The sequence below is a fragment of the Pseudochaenichthys georgianus genome, chromosome 3 (genome assembly GCF_902827115.2).
Source record: "Pseudochaenichthys georgianus chromosome 3, fPseGeo1.2, whole genome shotgun sequence".
In the NCBI taxonomy this organism is placed as follows: domain Eukaryota; kingdom Metazoa; phylum Chordata; class Actinopteri; order Perciformes; family Channichthyidae; genus Pseudochaenichthys; species Pseudochaenichthys georgianus.
The window spans coordinates 36,464,499-36,484,670 of NC_047505.1; the positions used below are offsets into that span (position 1 = coordinate 36,464,499).

General features: G+C 44.2%; 2 protein-coding genes across 13 annotated transcripts in view; one reads left to right on the plus strand and one right to left on the minus strand.

Moving 5' to 3' along the window:
• The window catches only part of mical2a (microtubule associated monooxygenase, calponin and LIM domain containing 2a), a 38,366-nt gene extending 25,075 nt beyond the window's left edge, over positions 1-13,291 (minus strand). For 7 of the 10 annotated variants that reach the window (XM_071206889.1, XM_071206891.1, XM_071206888.1 and 4 more), the window contains exon 1: positions 12,970-13,290. The gene's annotated coding sequence lies outside the window, so the exon portion shown is untranslated. Of the gene's footprint in view, positions 1-3,231; positions 3,350-12,969 lie in introns of those variants that run through there. The other 3 variants (XM_071206887.1, XM_071206901.1, XM_034111472.1) reach the window with 3 other exon arrangements.
• Positions 13,292-13,372: 81 nt separating this feature from the next.
• On the plus strand, positions 13,373-20,109 carry dkk3a (dickkopf WNT signaling pathway inhibitor 3a). 3 transcript variants are annotated; one of them, XM_034111544.2, is made up of 8 exons: positions 13,373-13,804; positions 14,368-14,632; positions 14,870-14,977; positions 15,064-15,123; positions 15,852-15,944; positions 17,342-17,486; positions 17,572-17,728; positions 18,449-20,109. In XM_034111544.2, exons 2-8 carry the CDS (start codon positions 14,420-14,422, stop codon positions 18,534-18,536), a joined length of 864 nt encoding a protein of 287 aa, XP_033967435.1. In that variant the 5' UTR covers positions 13,373-13,804; positions 14,368-14,419; the 3' UTR covers positions 18,537-20,109. The 3 variants fall into 3 exon arrangements, with proteins under 3 accessions (XP_033967435.1, XP_033967443.1, XP_033967468.1); XM_034111552.2 differs by having other exon boundaries at positions 14,393-14,632; XM_034111577.2 differs by having other exon boundaries at positions 13,774-13,804; positions 14,345-14,632.
• The last annotated feature ends 63 nt before the right edge of the window (positions 20,110-20,172 follow it).

Genomic DNA, 20,172 nt, shown 5'->3' on the forward strand with positions numbered 1-20,172 from the left:
ATGTTCTGCATTTAGCATGCGTGGGGAGGAGACCACTTCTGTGAGTTTTGGGACACATCTGCCTTTGATATTTAAATGTTCCATAGAGCGGGATGGGCAAGGTTAAAGGAGAGGTCAGGTTAGCTGTGCAGGACTCTAAACAGCCCCCCGCAATAATCTAAAATTACGGTCACACCCCACTCCTGGTAGTATCCCGACTGTGACACGAAACTGCTCAAAGACAGCTTCAGCCAGGGACAATACAACAACGCAATGGCAAAGTTAGGAGCTACTTCTGATAATCCTTAAACACTGGGTCACAACATATTTCATTATGATTTGAATGTGGGGATGTTTTGAATATTGCTCCGACAGCAACAGTGTGTGTCCCCATGCTAAAATTAGCATATTCATTTGCACAATAACCTGCTTGGCTGCGTGTTTGCATCCTGTTTAGGAGAAAGACTCCAACAACACCAACCACCCTGTAGAAATACTATGCACCCAAGTGACCCTCAGTCTCTCCTTTGGTCACCTGTGTAGCTTTACAAGCCCCTGACCTGTGGGGAGATACTGTGGAGCCCCGAGGCCTTACACAGCCGACATTCAGCCTCAAACTCGGAGAGCGGACATTCCTTTGCCACGTGCATAGCCCTGCTACATCAGCAGCCCTCAACATTCTGCTAGCCCCTCACTGGCTCCACCAGACAGACAGTCACAGGACCACCGCCATCGTTTTTTGGGGGGAATTTATTCAGATTGTCAACGAGTGAGGAGCGATGACTGAGACAGGCACGATATATGATGCAGGTGCTTTAATCTTTCATGCATGGCAGCAGACTGTGATGGGAAATTGCTGTGTATTCTAGCATGTGGTATGTGGAGTGTTTGGGGCCTACATAATATCTTCTATAAAGCCTGTGGAGTCATTACTTTTGACAGTTGAGGTTAAAATATGTTGTTTGAGGTAGAGAGATGTTAACAGAATATAACATATTGTGCAGATAAGCAGACGTGCATTTTCATAACTGCTGTCTTTTCACAAGAACAGCTATTAATAACTTTATGTTAACATCCTTTTTATTCTAAACTTTGGCCGGTGTTCAATAATCTCTCGAGCATTGGTGGAAAGTTCAAATAAAGACATGTTGACGGCACTTATGCTTTTCCGTTTCAGTCCAAGTAAAGTGGTTAAAAAAGCACAACTATTGGAACCATGTGTTGCACGAGTCTGCGAGGACCAATGAAAAAGGTACCACTTACGCTCAACACTCAAACTGCATTGTCTCAGACAGAGTCCAATGACTTCACCATCTCGGTCTGACAGAATGGAAAGTCAATTGTGGGCAGACAGCACAAACCCACAAAAAGACTGTAAAAATACAACTAATGACACACGAAGCGGAAAGAATACACACACACACACTGACTGCACACACACTATACATCACAAACGAACCATATAATGCTTAAGGGGATCAGAGTTGAATAATGAGCAGTTTCCTCCTCAAGTCTCCTGTCTGTTTAGAAAAATCTGATTGAGTTTAAATGACTGTACCTAATTAGGTAAGTGAAGGGTTCATTTATGTTTCAACAGTGAGGATTTTATTCAGTGATAAGCTACAAACTTCTGTGTTCGGATACTTTTCCGATATGTATAATTTTAACATTATTCATGTATGACTTTAATGTACTCTGGCCCATTGCCCACAGAGAAAACTGTCTGTACTTCCAGAAGATAGATCTGTGACCGAGGGTACAGAAATAAGAGAGACAAAGCTATCTATCGGTTTCTACAATACAGGGGAATGATAGGAATGTGAAAAATGACCAGTTACACCTGGGAGGTAAAATGAGCATTTAAATAATAAAATAAAAACATGTCCACTTTTAACACACACGTTCCCACCACATTCCTGTAAAACATACACATTTTATTTTGATCTTTTTATACACGAATGTGACTCATTAGCAGGGTTTTATTTACATAGTGGAGGTTCATGGCAGGGATGAAGATATAGGCTTTGGCCAGCGGGTAATCCATTTTAGAAAGATCGATTCTTGGTTGGTTTTGGTGTTTTTGTTGGATTTTCTATCAATAAATAACTATCCATTCATATCCCAGAAGTACTTTCTTTAACACATTAACATGTGCAGTACATGAACAATCCAAAAGTGCCCACGTGTTTGCCTGGGCTTCATTAGCCAGTCCTTTCTAAATCATACAGTGTGACTCCGACAATGACAAAACTGTAAAGACACTCAACTCTGGGTCGAACCGATGACGCAATGTCTTCATTTGTTTTTGCAGAGTACATAGCTTCAGGCTATCGGAGTACAATGGGAAGCCGACAACACAAGAAAAACATTGGAAGTGCTGGGAAAATGCACATACTGTAGTGTGGCCAGCCAGCAACAGTAATTACAGACTGGACTGAAGAACACCAGGAAGGAACCCTCTGTAGGCTCGATAAGCAGGCAGTGTGCCTCAGAAAACAGAGCACTCATGGACTTCAGCCGCGGGCTCTGCCCTTCACCCGGACCCAGAGACCACAGTATTATCACAGCCCTCTGAAACCTGGCTGCATGTTCGGGCAGCGGTGCCAAAAGGTCTGTCACGACGAGCAAGGTAGAAACACTGACAGAACAGATAAGAGTCAGTCAACTACAGGGGAGAAACCTGTGAGTTTAGACAAAACAGGAGCAGGCTTTGAAGGCTGCTGTCTGCAGGCCTTCTGCCCACGAGGTGTGTTCACCACATGGCTCCTTCAGAGAGTGATTCCTCTGGACACACTGAGCCTGCCCAGCTGCTGACACAACAACAATTCACTAGAACAATTAATCGGACCATGACTACACTAAAGGAGAACAAATATATCATTTTGAGGGATATTGGAATTGTGATATTCTTTCTCTTTATTACAGGGACTAATAATCTTTGTATCATTATTATTTTTATCTCTGAAATATAAAGTGTGGTTTGCCAGGATCTCTATCAAATGAACAGTCTGCAAAAATATGATTTGTCCATCAGGACTTTCTGCAGCACTACAGTGCTAAATTCAGTATGGCATTTTGACAAATATTTTACCTCCTGCAGATATTGGACTAGTCCATTGCAATGACCATAAAGGTCTGATTAATGATTCAGCCCCAACTACACATTCTCATGTGTAACAATTAATATGTCTTATTTTATAAGAATTAACAGTCAACGAATGAACTAAGATAAAGGAAAACAGACTCACGTACCCTTCGGAAGAGACAAACTTGTGAACTTTGATCCTCTTAACCGCCAAAAGTAGCAAATGTAAATCACAAAGGCGAAGACAAGCTGCACACTGACTGACACTGAGGGTCAAAGATCAGTGGGCGTCTCTCATTCGTCCATATCACAGGGGTAGAAGGTGCAGACGGCGGTAATACTGCCTGGCAGGAATAGCCGATTCTGTAAGGCAACAATCAGTAAAGCCAGGCCCAGAATAGACATGAAGAGTCATGTTTCAGGCCAAAACAGCACATCACATGAAAAGTTATCAACAGGGCTCGACCCTGTAAACAAAACTACCTAAGATGATAACACAAATGTTCAAAGTCCCAATCAATAGCAGACAAGCGGTCTACGGTCACTCATGTTAAACTGTAGCAGGACTTGAAAGCAACACAGAGTAAAGCTTCGCACAACAACAAATAACAAAAACAACACTATGGACTTGCTGTAACATTAGAAGTGTTTTGGTAATTGAGCGATGCATCATGGTGATGCTCTGAGGAAGAGATACAAAGCCTTATTTTACATTGGAGTGCATTCTCCTTCAGATGCCTCCCTTCCAAACTTCTCCTGCGGAGAGTCTGTTTTCCTGTCTAGATCAAAGCTCAGAGGAGAGCTGCCTCTGTACAATTCCACCTCTGTGATTTGAAAGCATGACTCAGATAAGTTTAAACCCTTTTCAGCGTGCTCCTCGCTGACCAGCTGGAACGGGTTAATCATATCCTGCTGTGACTCTACCACAGCAAAGTCTCCTTGTCCCTCCTTCAGTGGCTCTATCTCGAGGGGTGCTATGGTTTAGTTGTGTCATGACATATCTTGGGATGTAGCAGCTTTGAAGAGAGCTTACATATGTGTTGATGTTTACAGGCTAGCAGGCAAAAAGGGAACAACATGCACCACCTCTGCTGGTTCCTGGACACATGTGTCCGGTTTTTTAATGCTGTGGAACCAGGAAGGAAACATATTGCTGAGAGGAATGAGAAAGTTTACAACACCTCCCTGGCAATAATGAGCACAAGCTTCCACTCAGTCTGTTTATCGGGCTGTGTGAAACAGTTACATTGTTTCCATCCACAGCATTACATCCTCACATATCTTTATGAATCAGAAGTATTGTACTGATTTGCTCACTCACTAGGTCTTTCATTTGTTGAAAAATAACTCCACCCGCTGATTTGGACCAATTTTGAAATGGAAGGGTTGAATAAGTTTCATGAAAATCAGGTCAGTATCAATCAATCAATGTTTATTTATATAGCCCAATATCACAAATGTTACATTTGTCTCAGTGGAATTCACAGTAGTTTTGTTCCTGTTCTTGTAACAAAAAGGAATTGAAATCATTGGCAATGGTAATGATTTTACAGTAGGAGCAACTTAAAGACTGAAGACTGAGACTTGTGGGATAATCTTGCAGGAGACTTTAAATGGAATAGATTGCATCTAAAAGACGAGGTATTATTTTTAGGTTTTCTGTCATCATAATTTAGGCCTTGATGGCTTTTTTATCTCCACACTGTTTTTAAGTTAAACTCCAGTAAAGCTGTTAATTACAACCTACAAATAAAAGGCTGGCACAGGCATTGGTAGTTGTAAGCTACTGAAGCCGTGCTGATGCCATGGAGCTCTTTTCAAACACTCCGCCAACAAACAAATTCTGTTTAAAAAATGTGGAAGTTTGTATGGACTGTCAATGTCAACTGAAGTGGTTTGATACACCAATATCTCATGGTGGTTACAGGGAAGTCCAGGACATTAGTTGTATTTGTTCGTACAGCCTTGTGATCTGCAGACGTTTGTATGTTCTCTCCGCTCTAGGGGGACTGTGTTTGTTGGAAGGAGGAGAACATGATTCAGAGTTAAACCTGTAATCACTGGGCTTCAGAACAGAAGCCTTGCAGCTACGTCTACAAAAAAAACACTGTTGATAAACTATCGCCAAAAGAGTACTTGTCTCTTGAGAAATACACTGTTGACATTGTCTTTCCATATATTTATAACATAGCACATGAATTACAAAAAAAAACTAGGAGGGGGTTATTCCAGTAAGAAGAGAATACAGTGGTTGCTGTTTGTGCAAAGAGGTTGTTGAACACTGGGAGCATAAATCACATGCACCATCAGTGTTTAGAACAAAAATGTGGATTTTACAGTCTGATATAAGGGCAAGCTGTATCCTAGACAGTGTTAGAGTATACAGGAAATGATTGCTCACACAACAATGGGAAGTAGAGCTCACTGTTTGTATGACTCTGTTGACCCTCCTTAAAAATGTTGCAGAACAAATCATGTATCATCTTGCAAGACGTATGAGTCACACCGGACTGAGTTCATGCGGTATGTGGAAACGTGGGAGGTATACAAGCTTTTTTTCTGAATGAATCAGAAAAAAAAAACATGTTTTTTCCTGCTTCATCAAGAAACCGGTGTTTATCAAAAGTTAATCTGTGTATTTGATCAATAGCAGTGGCTATGTTTCCTTGCCTGTAGACACACTAGAACACATTAACAGTAGCCGTTCTCATTCATAACACTCCGTTCGATGTCTCACTATGGGATGCGCCTCATCGCGGAGCAAACAGAAGCATCAATCTCATTACGCCAATCCCGATTGGCTGGTGATCTTGACGTCAGCGTCAGGGGAAATCACCCCCTATAAGTAGCTTGCGCCACAACGCATGCGTCATTCAAACACCTCTTCTCGCTTCAGAGCACATCTCACAGTAGCCGGGCAAGCTTCACTGTCCACAGACTGAACCCAAATACCATTTCGGTCGACGGGCGCTAGCCGGCTACTCCTTCTGCTTCGCAGGAAGACGGTAGTACTAACGCCGTTAGTACTTAAAAATCGACCTCGCCCTTCTCTACGAGAAAGTAAGGTAGGTCCGATTTTTTTAAGCTAGCAGCACACCTGTTGCTAGCTCGCTCCCTCTCTACCGACACCACGGTAGCGAGGAAGTTTTTTCTTTTCTCTCCTCCACGGAGGGGAAAAGGATTAAAAAGGAGCATACTGCCACACCAGTCAGTATTTCCCCCGGGAATAAAGACCCACACCGTCCTTTTCTCCGGATTAAGGACAAGGTGGTTTTATCTTTTTTCCCGTCCCACCTGTCGAGAGCGGGCCCTCTCCACGCGACAAAGATGGACGCCCCTCTCCCTCACACCAGAGGACTCAGGGACTCGGTGGCTCGACTCTGCGGCTGCGGGTTGAAAATCTCGGGCACAGACACACACCAGGTCTGTTCGTCCTGCCTCAGGCTGGAACACGCCCGAGGCGCTATCGACAACCCCGGCTCATGCGGACATTGTGTCCGCTTCACCGTAAAGAGCCTTCGCCGACGACTAGCGAGACAAGCTAGCCTGTCGGAACAGGACCCCCCCATGTCCATGGACCCGCCGGCCGGCAGTCAAGACACGGGGGCGTCTGCCACAGAGAGCGAACCCCTCTCCGTGTCGGTCTGGGGCTCATTATCAGCGATGGCCTCAGAACCGGAATCCCGCGCCCTGGCAGGCCGGGACCCGGTGACGACAAGACACACGGGAACGGATTCCCGCGCTTTACCGAGCTGGGGCTCCCGGTTAGACCTCACCACGGTCTCACCCACGGAGGATGTCCTCGAGTTGGATTATGAGGAGGACGATGAGGAGGACGCCCTGGCGTTCCTCCTGTCCGAGTCAGATGAACAAGAGGAGGACACCTTCATGTCATCGGCCCAGGCTGCAAAGCCTGGGGCGAGGGCTGCTCTCCCGGGCGACAGCACACCAGCTTCGCCCGGTCTGAGCATGGACCTGCAGGCCGTGTGCAAACGCGCTGCGGTCAGACTCAATGTTCCATGGCCTGAAATGGCCAAGGAGACCTCCAGGTCCCGCTACGAGGGGAAGCATCTTCCCCAAACAGCGGGCAAAGGGAGGCAACTCCTCCCGGTTTTTCCAGAAATGTTGGATGAAGTGTCGGTCTCGTGGAGAGACCGGCCCTTCAGCAACAAGGTCCCAATCCAGGGTGCCTCCTCCCTGGACTGCGATGGAATGGAGAGGCTCTGCCTGCTCCGCATACCGCCCATGGAACCGCTGGTGGCGGCCCACCTTCTACCAAAGGTGGGCCCCTCACCGAGCAGGAAACCCACGCTGCCAGCAAAGGCGGACCGCTTTCAGTCCACAATGACTGAAAAGTCCTACAAAGCTGCAGCGCTGTCCGCCAGGGCCCTGAACGTGTCCTCGCTGCTAACCGCCTACCAAGCGGAGCTCTGCGAGGACCTGTCTGGTAGCCCAGGAGCAGCCACTCTGGACGAGATGGCAGCGGTCACGGACATTTGCCTCCGTGTCCAGCGCTGCACCGTCCAGGCCACGGGCAAAGTAATGGGGATCATGGTGGTGCAGGAAAGAGCGAGATGGCTCAACCTCACCAACCTCCCTGACCGAGAAAAGGAAGATGTGCTGGATATGCCCATCGTTCCCGAGGGAATTTTCGGCTCCGCTCTCGCCTCCATGCAAAGGAGGTGTGACGAAGAAGAAGGAGGACGAGGCACTCCACCTCTGCCTCCCTCGAAGGGTCCAGCCGCTGCCTTCGCAGCAGCAGTCCTTCACCCAAGCGAACTCTGCCCGGTTTAAAGCACCAGACAAGCAGAGGTCGCAGCCCACCCCGAGTCCCCAGCCCAGGCTGGAGACAAGGGCAAGTTGGCCGAGAAAATCTCCGGTTCCGGCTGCAGCTCAGTCTCAGCCAACCCAGAATTTCGGCCAGCAGTCGAGGAAGAAGAAGCGAGCGGCGTGACAGCCCCTCCTTCTCCCCTCCGTGAATGTGTTCCCACCGCCTCGAGAGATGCCTAAACACCATCCTCAAGTCCGCACAAACACATGTCACACGTTGATTGATTCCTCTGTCATAAAACATTTGCCGCTGACGCATCCAGGCTTTAGGCCGAGGGCGCAGCTCAAAAAAATGAAAAGAAAATCAATAAAACCAAGAAACAGCCCGCCAATTCTTCCCCTTTTGAGAGCAGCTAAGGCAAGCTGGAACACGCCCGAGGATTATTGACGGGTCTGTGAAGGCACCACCGCCACGCGCACGCACAGTGCCGGCTGGAGCTGTAAGGGCACCACCGTCACGCGCATGCGCAGTGCCGGCTGGAGCCGTAAGCGTGGCATCTCAGCTGGCTCTAACGGCCCCTACACACGGCGGCGTGCGTTGCCACTTCAACACTTCTGCCCATTCACTTTGAATGGGGTGACGTCACGATTCGCCGAACTGCATTGTGGGAGCAAAGCGTAGCTTCTCTCGAGGTGCTCGCTGCAAAAGTAGAGCAATGTTCTACTTTTGCCGCCTCGACGGAGGTGTCAGCCAATCAAATCCCTCGTATGTAAATCTGACAGTACAAGCAGTAGCCAATCAAACCGGGTGTATGTTGGGAGAGCCAGACCGCAGTTATTTCCCATATGTCAACAAAAGGAGGAGAAAATGATCGTGGCGGTAGGGAACATACAGGGATACAAACCGGAGGAGCCAGGCATGGGGGAGGTGGCAAAGACAGTGGGTGAAACTGGTAGGTTTTCGCTTGTTTGGGGAGTTTATATCCAGTGTATTTCGTTTGAATGGACAGCTAGCAAGCAGAGACAGTATATTTAGCCAGTATGGATGTAGCATGAATGCTTTGCTTTGTATGTCCGGGGCGGGACATTCATGTGATTGGTTGTTGGTCGGGCTGCTCGCGTTGACTCCTCAAGCTGAAGACACGCCCACCGCCAAGCGGCAACGCACGCCGCCGTGTGTAGGGGCCGTAAGGAGCATACAGCAGGAGATACTCACGACATCTGCCTGGGCTTCTCAAAACAGTTACACTTTTTCTGTTTTCACAAGCCCAGAGAGAGTCAACCCATATTCTGAAAGAAGGGTTTTATCTATAATGCCCGCCGAGCAGAGTCAGATTACGCAGACAAATGTCCTCGTAAAGCACCCGCTCAAAATGGGTCTCATAATAAAACTATACCCTGCGCGCCACGAAGTGCGGAGTGTACTGGTTATTATGTAATGCATAGTGGCACTACACCCGACTTTTCTAGTGCGGGACGCGCCTACGGGTGCTGTCCTTTCACGGAAGGTGAGAGGTCTCTAGAGCAGAGACCTCCAGCGGGCGCAAGTAAATCACCCGGAGCTCTTAGCGGTGTTCCCCACCCTAAAATGCTTCCTGCCTTCTCTCAGAGGACACCATGTCCTCGTAAGGACAGACAACACGATATCGTGTATGAACCGCCAAGGGAGGTTGCGTTGTCTCCAGGCACACAAACTGATCCCTTGGAGCGGCAGACGTCTCCTCTCTCTCAGAGCGACACAGGTACCGGGAGTGATGCACCTCTGGACAGAACTACTGTCCAGAGGTGCACCACTCTATGCAGACTGGACTCCACATCCAAGGATCGTGAGTCCGCTGTGGGTGCGTTACGGCAGAGCCGCGTTAAATCTGTTCGCATAAAGAAAAAATGCTCAATGACAGCTGTTCTCTTTAATGCACGATTTAAACGCACCGTTAGGCGGGGACGCACTCGTACACGATTGACCTCCGGGTCCTCTGTACGCGTTCCCACCCCTGGCTCTGTTACCCCCAACTCTGGCCAGAGTGAAGGAGCAACGCCACACACTTACTCTGATGTTTCCGCCCTAGCCCGCAATGTACGGCTGGCGGAGAAATATCAGCTGTTGTGCGGGCAGCCATGGCAGCCCCTACCACGCAGGGACAGATTGTCTCAGGCGGGGGGGGCGATCCTTCACCCACGCCCAGAGCACGGGGCACTATGGGCCTGACCCGTGAGTGGTACAATCTGAATACAGTGGGACTCCCTCAGAAGGTGATAAACACTATTCAGAGTGCGAGAGCTTCCTCCACCAGGTCTCTTTACGACTGTAAGTGGAGGGTGTTTGAGGAGTGGTGCCTTCAAGAAGGACACATCTCTTTTCAATGTCCTGTCGGGTGATTTTATCATTTCTACAGGACTTGATCGATAAACACAGAGCTTTCTCCACGATCAAGGTGTACCTGGCTGCTATTGCTGCATGCCATGTGCTTTGAGGGTAAGACAGCTAGCCAACATCCTTTGGTTTGCCGTTTTATGAAGGGAGCTCGCAGGCTCCTCCCTGTCTCCAGGTCGCTGGTGCCCTTATGGGACTTGGCAGTGGTTTTAAATGGGCTCAAAATGACCCCATTTGAACCCCTGGAAGGAGCTGACATGAAACATCTGTCACTCAAGACAGTGCTGTTACTGGCCCTGGCATCCGCCAAGCGGGTCAGCGATATTCATGCACTGTCTGTACATCCCTCATGCACTCAGTTTGCCCCAGGGCAAATGAGAGTGTTGTTGAAGCCCAACCCTGCCTTTACACCAAAGGTGGTTGGTTCGTGTACCCCAATTGACATTATCAGTGATTTTAAACTGATTATATACCGAAATAACATCAACACTGTGGGCGCCGCCATTTCCCGGACGTGACGTAATCCATGCGTTTGGTTTTCGAAGACACGTTGATCTCCATGTTATTTACTGTAGTTTCTCTCTTCAAATATGCCTCACTGTATCGCGAAATATTGCCACAATTCTGATAGGAACAATCCACGGAATGCTCGGTTCCATCTGTTGCCAAAAGGTAAGCGTAAGAAGTACATTCAGAGGCAGTGGCTAGCGAAATGTGGCCGGCCCGAACCGAGAGATTCACAGGCTCATGTATGCAGCGAACATTTCAAATTTCCGGACGACTACTCTGAGAGTATGATAACACATAACATGGGATTTATGGAACAACCATTACTTAATGGAGATGCAGTACCATCGGTCTTTCTGGTGTCATCACCGACCAGGACACCAGTTCGGCCAGTTGAGATATCGCCCTCTGCAAGTGTGAAGCGACGGAGGAGCAGAAGTAGTGCTCGGAGTAAGAATAAGGTATGTTATAGCGCATTTCCATTGCAGCGGCTAGCCCCGTTTTAACATCCTTTAACGTCCAGGCCAGGACAGTTTTTGGTGGCCTTTCCATATAGTGTAGTACCGGCTAGTGTGTATTTCCCCCCAGTTTTTTCCGGCCCCATAAAATCGTGATTCTATGGCCAGGGACAACGAAGCTGAGTATGCTAAGGGAGGGAATCGCTAGCAAGGGTGGTACTACATGCATACATATAGTATCTTATATCATCTTCCTATTATACACACATGCATTTCCAAACATCTGGACTACCTATGTTGCAAATGTATTATCTTTTTAATTTACACACGGCATCTATTGCACGTCTGTCCGTCCTGGGAGAGGGATCCCTCCTCTGTTGCTCTCCCTGAGGTTTCTCCCATGTTCCCTTTAAACTGGGGGTTTTCTTCGGAAGTTTTTCCTTGTACGATGTGAGGGTCTACGGACAGAGGGTGTCGTATTGTCATACTGATAAAACATCAAAACTTCTTCCTCTGCTGACGAGTCCGAACTCAAATATTCAGCTATGTTTCCATGTGTTGACAAAGTGAACGCATGGATGACGTCACGACCATCACGTGACTACTGAAAATGGCAAAAATGGCGGGAGCTACAATATCCTATAGTGAGACATCGAACGGAGTGTCATGAATGAGAACTATAGGTTACTTACATAACCCCAGTTCTCAGAGTAACATGAAGTGAGATGTCTCACCAGACGGCCCTCCTTGCTATGGTGAAGCGAGAAGAGGTGCTTATTTTGAATGACGCATGCGTTGTGGCACAAGCTACTTATAGGGGGTGATTTCCCCTGACGTCAAGATCACCAGCCAATCAGGATTGGCGTAATGAGATTGATGCTTCGGTTTGCTCCGCGATGAGGCGCATCCCATAGTGAGACATCTCACTTCATGTTACTCTGAGAGAGGGGTTACGTAAGTAACCTATAGTTTCTGTTTAAACTTCATTCAGTAACCCGACAACACCACACATTGCTTTAATATGCAGTGTGTGCCATTACAACCACAGAGACAGGAGGAGGGCTTTACAGTGTGAACGCTGGTGGAGTCAGAAGAGTTTATGAGCCTGTTGACAGAACAACATTAACTTTTACTTAACGGTTGGATTTTTTTTAAGTAAACAACAACCAAAAGCATTAGCATGTGATTACAATAATCTGGATGTACCTGTTCCTTTGAATTTACAGGCAGACTGTGAATCCCGTTTTGAATGGGTTGGCCGGGAGGCATGTTTGAAAGTCAGTGATGTATGCCTCCATGTGATTTATAGCATACACATCAGCATGACAAAAATACAGGTTACACAAGTGGATATTTAACCTTTGTGATATATATATATATATATATACACAGTCTATGGTTATCACGTAACAGAGAGAACCCCAGAAGATATCTAACTCTTCTCAGACAGCGTCCTCAACGTGATTATATTAAAACACGAGATTTAACACGTGTTCATTAAACTTCCCCAAAAAAATGATACCTTGCTTTAAAGCCACGTTTCAGAACACACTGCATTTGCTCGTAATTAGCTTCCTAGTTGATACAACGAGTAATACCGGTGTAAACTGTGGGTTACTTTGATAAAACAGTTTAAGCGACAACTTGTAATACAACATTGCCGGGGTCATAGCCAAAAACTTGATGGAGTTGCAACCGCAGGTAACATTTTGAAATAAGGACAACAGCACTTCTGTCAGGTGTCTCAATCACTTAGGAAATACATAACAAATAAGGTGTAAAACAAAAGGACTTGCCACATATATCAGTTAGAACTCTCCTTCTGTCCAGTGTGTTTGGTCACACGCCGTCCTGAAGTGTGTGTGTGAGCAGCGTGTCGGTCCTCAGTCCCTGACAGCAGGCAGGAGGCAGCAGTGTTTCTGTGCAGCTCTATGGAGCAGCTGGGTCCAGTGTTAGAGGGCGGGGCTCAGGACACATCCCTGAGCACAGCTATGCAGAGCAGCTACTGGACTGCTGTGAGTTCTCTTTCATCCAGAGGATCCACACTTCCTCATGCCAAACACATAGTTCAATACTTATCCGACCACCCACAGTCTGCTGATAGCCTGCGGGACAAAATGACTACTTGCACAACAGGTTGGATTCATGGGGTTTAATCATAGACTGTATTCATTTAAACTGACTTTTTAATGTTAGAAACTGAATAAAAACTAGATTATTAAATCCTTACTAACATGTTTGTAAAAGCCTGTTCATGAGATTAAACTGAAATATCGTGATGTTTATGAATTGTATGAAGAAATAGCTTAGACTCACTCAGACCAAATAAGTGGGAATATAAAGAGTGAAACCTATTTCTGATACTTGTAATACACTGGCCTTTCAGGTGTGGTTCCTCATTACACATTTTACAGCGTGTCAGCAGAAACTACAGTCCACGCAGCACAAAAGCATTGAAAATCTGAAAACGAGTGGGCAAAAAATGGAGACCCTGGTCTGAATATCTTTACCATGAAAGCAAATGTCGCCATCTTGAGGTCAGGCTGTGAAACTACAGGAGACTAGTTAAGACTCGGAAATACGTTGAGCCCCGGTGGAAATTGGAGTAGGTCTACGCCAGTTGCTTCAATTGTAAGTTATTGAAACATTTTAAATACAAATTAAATACAAAATAGAATGTCAAATATGTTCGTTGTACTTCAATAAATAGTATTACAATAAAATGAAAACAATATAAAAACGTTTAACCAGTGTGTTGCACGATTACAATAGTATTATTGCACAGGGCATAAATGTTCACCAAAAGTAAGAAAACACATTTCCTCACTAACCCATGGTAATTGTGATTTAGTTTGTCCACGTTTTAGATCTTTAATTTTTCTTTCTTGTTCCTTCTTTTCCTTAAACATTTTTCTACGCAATTCAATGGAGATTGGTGAATTTTCTTTTGAATTCTCACAGCATTTGAACATGTTGGAAACAGTGCTTTAACTTCAGAACACACGTTTATTTTTGACTGAAATAGCCACTTTGGCTACTTTAGTAATTACATTTAGAAACGTTTTTTTTTTCTCATATATTCCAGTTTAAACTAGCTTCAGCTACTGTGAGTTGGTACCTGTTTAAGAGACGTTATGCATGAGGTGATGACCTCTCCGTGACGGATATCAGCTGTGGCGCTGTTTGATTCTCAGCATCACAGCCACACCCTCCTCACAGTGCAGCAGCAGCAGCAGCAGCAGCAGCATGGTGATGAGGATGGGGATGCAAGTCGCACTGCTAGTTTTGGCTCTCACGGCTGTCTGCAATGGCATCCTCCCTGAGATAGTGAACTCAGGCATCAGTCACATCCTGCTGGATAATTCGGTCCAGGGAGGCACGGAGCAGGACAGCACGTTTGTGGAAGTGGAGCAGCTGCCAGAGGATCTGCAGCACAAGCCTGAGGATGCGTTTCATCAAGTAGGCAGACAGTTAGTCAGCATCTAGTTTTTACATGACATGGTATTATTTCACTGCTCACTTCAGATCAAAACTGTGTATTTGTATACATAGTTGGCTGGTATAATGAGATCTATTTTTAGTGAGGAATAGACAGTTAAAAAAAAGCAGCAGTGGCGGAGCTAGAATATGGGAGTGACTTCTTAATGCATAATTTTATCTCAAATCTGTATCTGATCATCTCTCCAATTCTTCTAGAAGGACAACGAGAGTGACAGTTCCAGCCCTCATCCCAATAACCTTCCTCCAAGTCATCACAATGAAACTGCTTCTGATAATGAATCCGTCCACACCTCAGTAGAACGGGTACGTTTAAAAACAGTAAACAAAAGTGAGATTGTTCTTGTTTCCCTTTGTGAATGAAACCTAACAGATGTCCCATCTTCACAAAGGAGACGAACAACATTACAACAGACGCCCAGTTCAGTGACCTGGGGAACAATATTGATAATGTAAGTTTACCTATGGTCTTATATAATATGGACCAGAAGTCTTTAAGTCAAAAAATTATCAATATGTCTTAATGTCTGCCAGCATTAAACAGCCATCTACTTGGGATAATGCCCAGCTGATAAAAAGTGTATGTGGGATGTGCAGTGTGTTCCTGTAATTATGCAGTGCATTTTTCAAAGTGCTGACTGGCTTTTGGGGGAATTCACTTCATGGAAAAGCTTCCTATGCAAGTTACCATATTGCATCTTAATAACTTTTACATGTTTATTTTTAGAGTTTGTTTAACACACCAGATAAAAACTATTACCTGAATGACCTTGTCAGAATAATAATGATGTGGATCATCACCTTAGCATATTGCAAGTCTACATTTTTATTGTATTAAAACAATTTTTTACTTTGTTTAATGGCAGAAGAACTGGATTATGTTTACCTACTGTACGTACTTTGGGACACTAGTCTGTCCCAGTTTCAAGAGATAAAAATAAAACTCCTTTTAAATATGTGGCAGCTTTAAATATTCAATAAAGAGTCACATGATAAACTGATGGATGGGCAGACATTTTAAGACGGATATTTGCTTTGCATATTTTACAATAAAATGCATAATTTGAGTATTGATTGATTTGAGTAGATCATCAGGAAATCACTCATGTTCATGGAAACATAGACAACCTTCTTATTCCATGTGTTGGAGTTAGAAGTAAATCCTCTCTCTTGTGTCTAGGGATGCAGTGCTGATGGAGACTGTGGGAAGGACCGATATTGCCTTCATGACACACACAACTCCAAGTGTCTGCCTTGTAAAACAGTCGATATGGTAGGTGAACTTTAGTTACATTTATGTGGACGACTGCACTATTTTGGCATTTATTTTCTCTAAAATGTTGCTTACACACACACACACACACACACACACACACACACACACACACACACACACACACACACACACACACACACACACACACACACACACACACACACACACACACACAGTCCCTTCCGGCGGGCTGGGGTTTCACTCGGACTGCATTGCAGCGTGTCCACAAGTGTAACCGGAGTGTGTTGTTTGTGAACACTCTGTCCTATGAGGTGCACATGAAAGAACATCATGTGTCAAGGTTAAATATGAGCTCGTCTTTACCCGCTGCTGTCTCTCTCAAAGGACGTCTACAACTAAAATAATATCAGTAATGAAAGTCTTCTCTCTAGAGAGTCAGCCATTGGTTTTTATTTAAGACTACCCTACTGCTGCTTATTCATAGTGCCTTCATTGGATGAACTATGTAGCAGAGAGAAGCAGTGCAAAGAGATGAAGATGCTGGCAGTCTGCCAAACACCGATACAGTGTACATTGATAATAAATACATAGAGGACAGGATCTGTGTCTCGTCAAATATGCTGCACTGGAAAACTCTGCATGGAAATAACCAGAACACTGTTGCCCGTATCCCCAAATTAACAATTCATAAAGGTTGTGTAGGAACAAGTTATTATCTTACTGCTATCAGAGACCATGTGACCCACGGATCTCATGCATATTTAAGTTAAAGAATTAGCAGACCTCACGCTAGAGATAATTATTGTCATTCACAGGGTGAGTTTCAGCCTTTTTAACTTTTAAGACACCTGTGTCACAAAGATAATTTGATTAACCATACTAACATATTGGCTGTCTGGTGATATCATAGACTGTATAGGTAATTCCTGTGTAAATGCAAGGTTAGGAACATTAAAAACATTGATTGACTGAAATTATTATTGCAGAGAAAAATGTTTTCTATACACCAAATGCAGCTGCCCGGCGTATCCAAGACTTGTATTTCAATCCTTTAAAAAAAATAGCCCTGATGCATGTGGTACAGTGCAGCTGCGGTTAGCGGTTAAATTGTTATTTTATTTTCCTGTCATGTTGCCTGTACATCAATGTTTTCTTTTTCTTATTTTTCCTTGTGTCCATTTCCTTGCTTCTCTACATCATATACAGCCATCTAGTGGTAACACTTTGCATTTGTGAGTTTTTTTGCTTTTTTAAAGGTATTTTCATTCATCTTGTATATAAAGGTTACTCCCTGAATAAGATGTGTGTGCTCACGCATTGCCTATTTATTAATGCCACCATGAAATAGCAATTTGATTAAGGTTTTTATAACTTTTTGTCAGAAGAGTGCTTTTGACCTTTCTGCTTAAACCATTTTCTCTCTATTCTCTCAGTCCTGCACTAAGGATAAGGAGTGCTGTGGGGACCAGCTGTGTGTATGGGGTCAGTGCAGTGTGAATGCAACAAAAGGAGAGGCGGGCAGCACTTGTGAACATCAGACCGACTGCAGCCCGGACCTCTGCTGTCTTTTCCACAAAGGTACAGCACACTGTTCACTGTATGCTGCTAAACTATTCTCTGCATTCTCTCGCAACATGTATCTGTGTGTTGTCCTTGTGTTCAGCGCTGCTCTTCCCTGTCTGCTCGACCAAGCCCATAGAGCGTGAGCGCTGCTTTGGGGCCTCCAACCACCTGCTGGAGCTGCTGTCCTGGGACGTCCAGGACGATGGACCCAGGAAACATTGCCCATGTGCAGGAAATCTCCACTGCCAGCATCTGGGGTGAGTGAAGTACATAATAGCATATCATTGTTTTTGAGTAATCTATTCTCATAAAATCATTACAAAATGACATTAAAGGAATCCTTCACCCTCTGAGTTATCATTTGTTTATAATTACGCACCCAGTGTTACCTTGAACTGTGTTTTTGTCCCATGCCTCCAAGGTGAATTACAAATCCAAAAACTGAAGAAAAGTATTGTATGAATTAAAGTAAATGGGGGCAGCGTTCTACAACAGCAAAACTACATCAAGCATCCTTTTACAAAACCTCCACAACGTGTGTTGCACAATCCAAGTTTGATTTATATCATCATATGTTCACTACTTTCAAAACATACAGCACACCTGCTCCAACGTGACTTTTTAAGTGTATGACATAGTAAGGTTTAGTGAAAAAGCTTATGTTTTGGAAGTAGTGATTATACAACTGAAAATGTGTTACTTTATGAGATTATATTGCACAAGTTTTAGTTTTGATATAGTTTTGTTATTAAAGACAGCCTGCTTGTACATCAGTTAGTAAAGAGTGTTTTCTCCCTTTTTGGATTCTTTATTTACGGCGGAGGCACTAGAAATAAACGTTTTCTTCAATATCTAAAGGACACACGGTGTAATGACTCCATTTAAAAACGGGGGAAGTATTCCTTTAAAGCTTTATATGCATTTTACTAAATGTCTTTATCCCCAATACTACACTGAGGTGCTCTGCTTTTCGACAGGCGAGGGTCCATGTGCCTTAAAGGAGAGGACTCGAGTGAAGAGGAACTGACAGACAGTCTGTACTCAGAGATAGACTATATCATCTGACCCTGGGGTCCCCACTGACTCCACAGCTTTGTTGCAAAGAGCATTAGCACTTTCTGTTTGCCAGCTTAATCCAAAGTGGTAAAGATACACAGCATGGAATATGAACGAAAATATATATTTTTAATTTGCTATTATTTAGACCTGAGGATAAAGGTAGATATAAAAAGGTACCAACAAAAAACAGGAATCATTATATTTGCAGTCCTGTGTTGATAATATTCCTCACTACTTAATGCATCATCTTAACTTCAACCCTTATCTAATGTCACAGCCATTCAATGGACAGTAACACAATACATCTTCTAGACACTGCATCTCTGTTGACTATTCACCTCACATCAGCTTTTTCTGTCATCCGTATGACATATTTCAGCTGATATCATGATGAATTAGCAGCACTGCATCTTCTCAATTAAGACCAAAATAATACACCCAGTTTGCAATACGTATGAACTAACTATGCACCAAGAAGGATGCACTGTGTACTGAATAGTAAAAGAAAAACACAGTATCACAGGAGCATGCAATTATAGTATTATGTGTAGCTTTCAAGACTCCCTTGAGCAATACTTGTGTATTTCAGCACTCTGTGAAAGTATTAGGTTAACATGTAAATAGACAGTTGGTCATATTGCCACCCAGGATGCTCATTTGCATCCTTGTACATGTCTGATATAACCTCAGTTTTGTTTGAGAATAAATCTAATATCAATCCCCTGAAGTTGTTTGTACCAAACCTCTTTTTCCTCTTCATTTTCCGTTATCATTCCTGATGAAATGTTTTGGTCGCTTGATCCTTATTCTATGGCAGAGTGACGACATATACTGTACGCACAACAGGAGGAAACACTGTCCAACATGCCACGTTGTTATATATTCTATCTATATATTAATTGTGTAATGTGCTTTTCTTGTGTTTATGTTTTTTCCTTTTCTATTAACTTATTTTAATTGTCTTTCAAGCAATATCTCGTATGCAACAGCATGTCAACATATCAGATGTTGGTTCAACACAACTGCTTATTCAAGTAAACTAATTCAACTATAGTCAACTCGGGACTTGGACCTTGTTTGAAAATGTAACAAATCCTGTATTAGCACCAATACATCGTATTGTCTGAATACATTTAGATTAGTTAATTTGTACTTCTGAATTCTCATCTATTAAATGTGGAAATATTAAAATGACAAAGCAATCATCCAACAATCCCTTATCAGCCCAAAGATCTGTATCATCTCATCCAAAGTTATAATACTTTTATTTAATTTTGTGTGTTATTTTGGATAACCTAATCAAGTTTTGATTTGTCAATGAGCTGTTGCCCACGCCTGTATCTCCAGCTAATGTGTTACACCTCATGTATGTGTTCTGTGTCTGCCATGTACAATGTGACTCAATACGTCAGCATCCCAACAGGAGGGTGTGAAACAAATACAAGCTACAACTGATGCGAGTGTGAGTACAGCCGTTGTACTAGGAACTTGTGCGTGGTGTTAACTTACAAACAGCTCAAACTATCAAACATAACCTCTGTTTGAAGCACCCTTGACATGCAGCTTGTCCAGCCCTTGCCTTTAGATCAATAAAAGTCTATTGAGCACCAAAACCCTTTTTCCTAAAAATTTGAGTAGGATT

Bases quoted from the DNA above. Each gene is read 5' to 3' on its own strand.
- dkk3a (XM_034111544.2), top strand. From the start codon at position 14,420: ATGGTGATGAGGATGGGGATGCAAGTCGCACTGCTAGTTTTGGCTCTC. The intron at 14,978-15,063 runs GTACGTTTAAAA...ATCTTCACAAAG, and splicing joins TCCACACCTCAGTAGAACGG to GAGACGAACAACATTACAAC. The intron at 15,945-17,341 runs GTAGGTGAACTT...CTATTCTCTCAG, and splicing joins CTTGTAAAACAGTCGATATG to TCCTGCACTAAGGATAAGGA.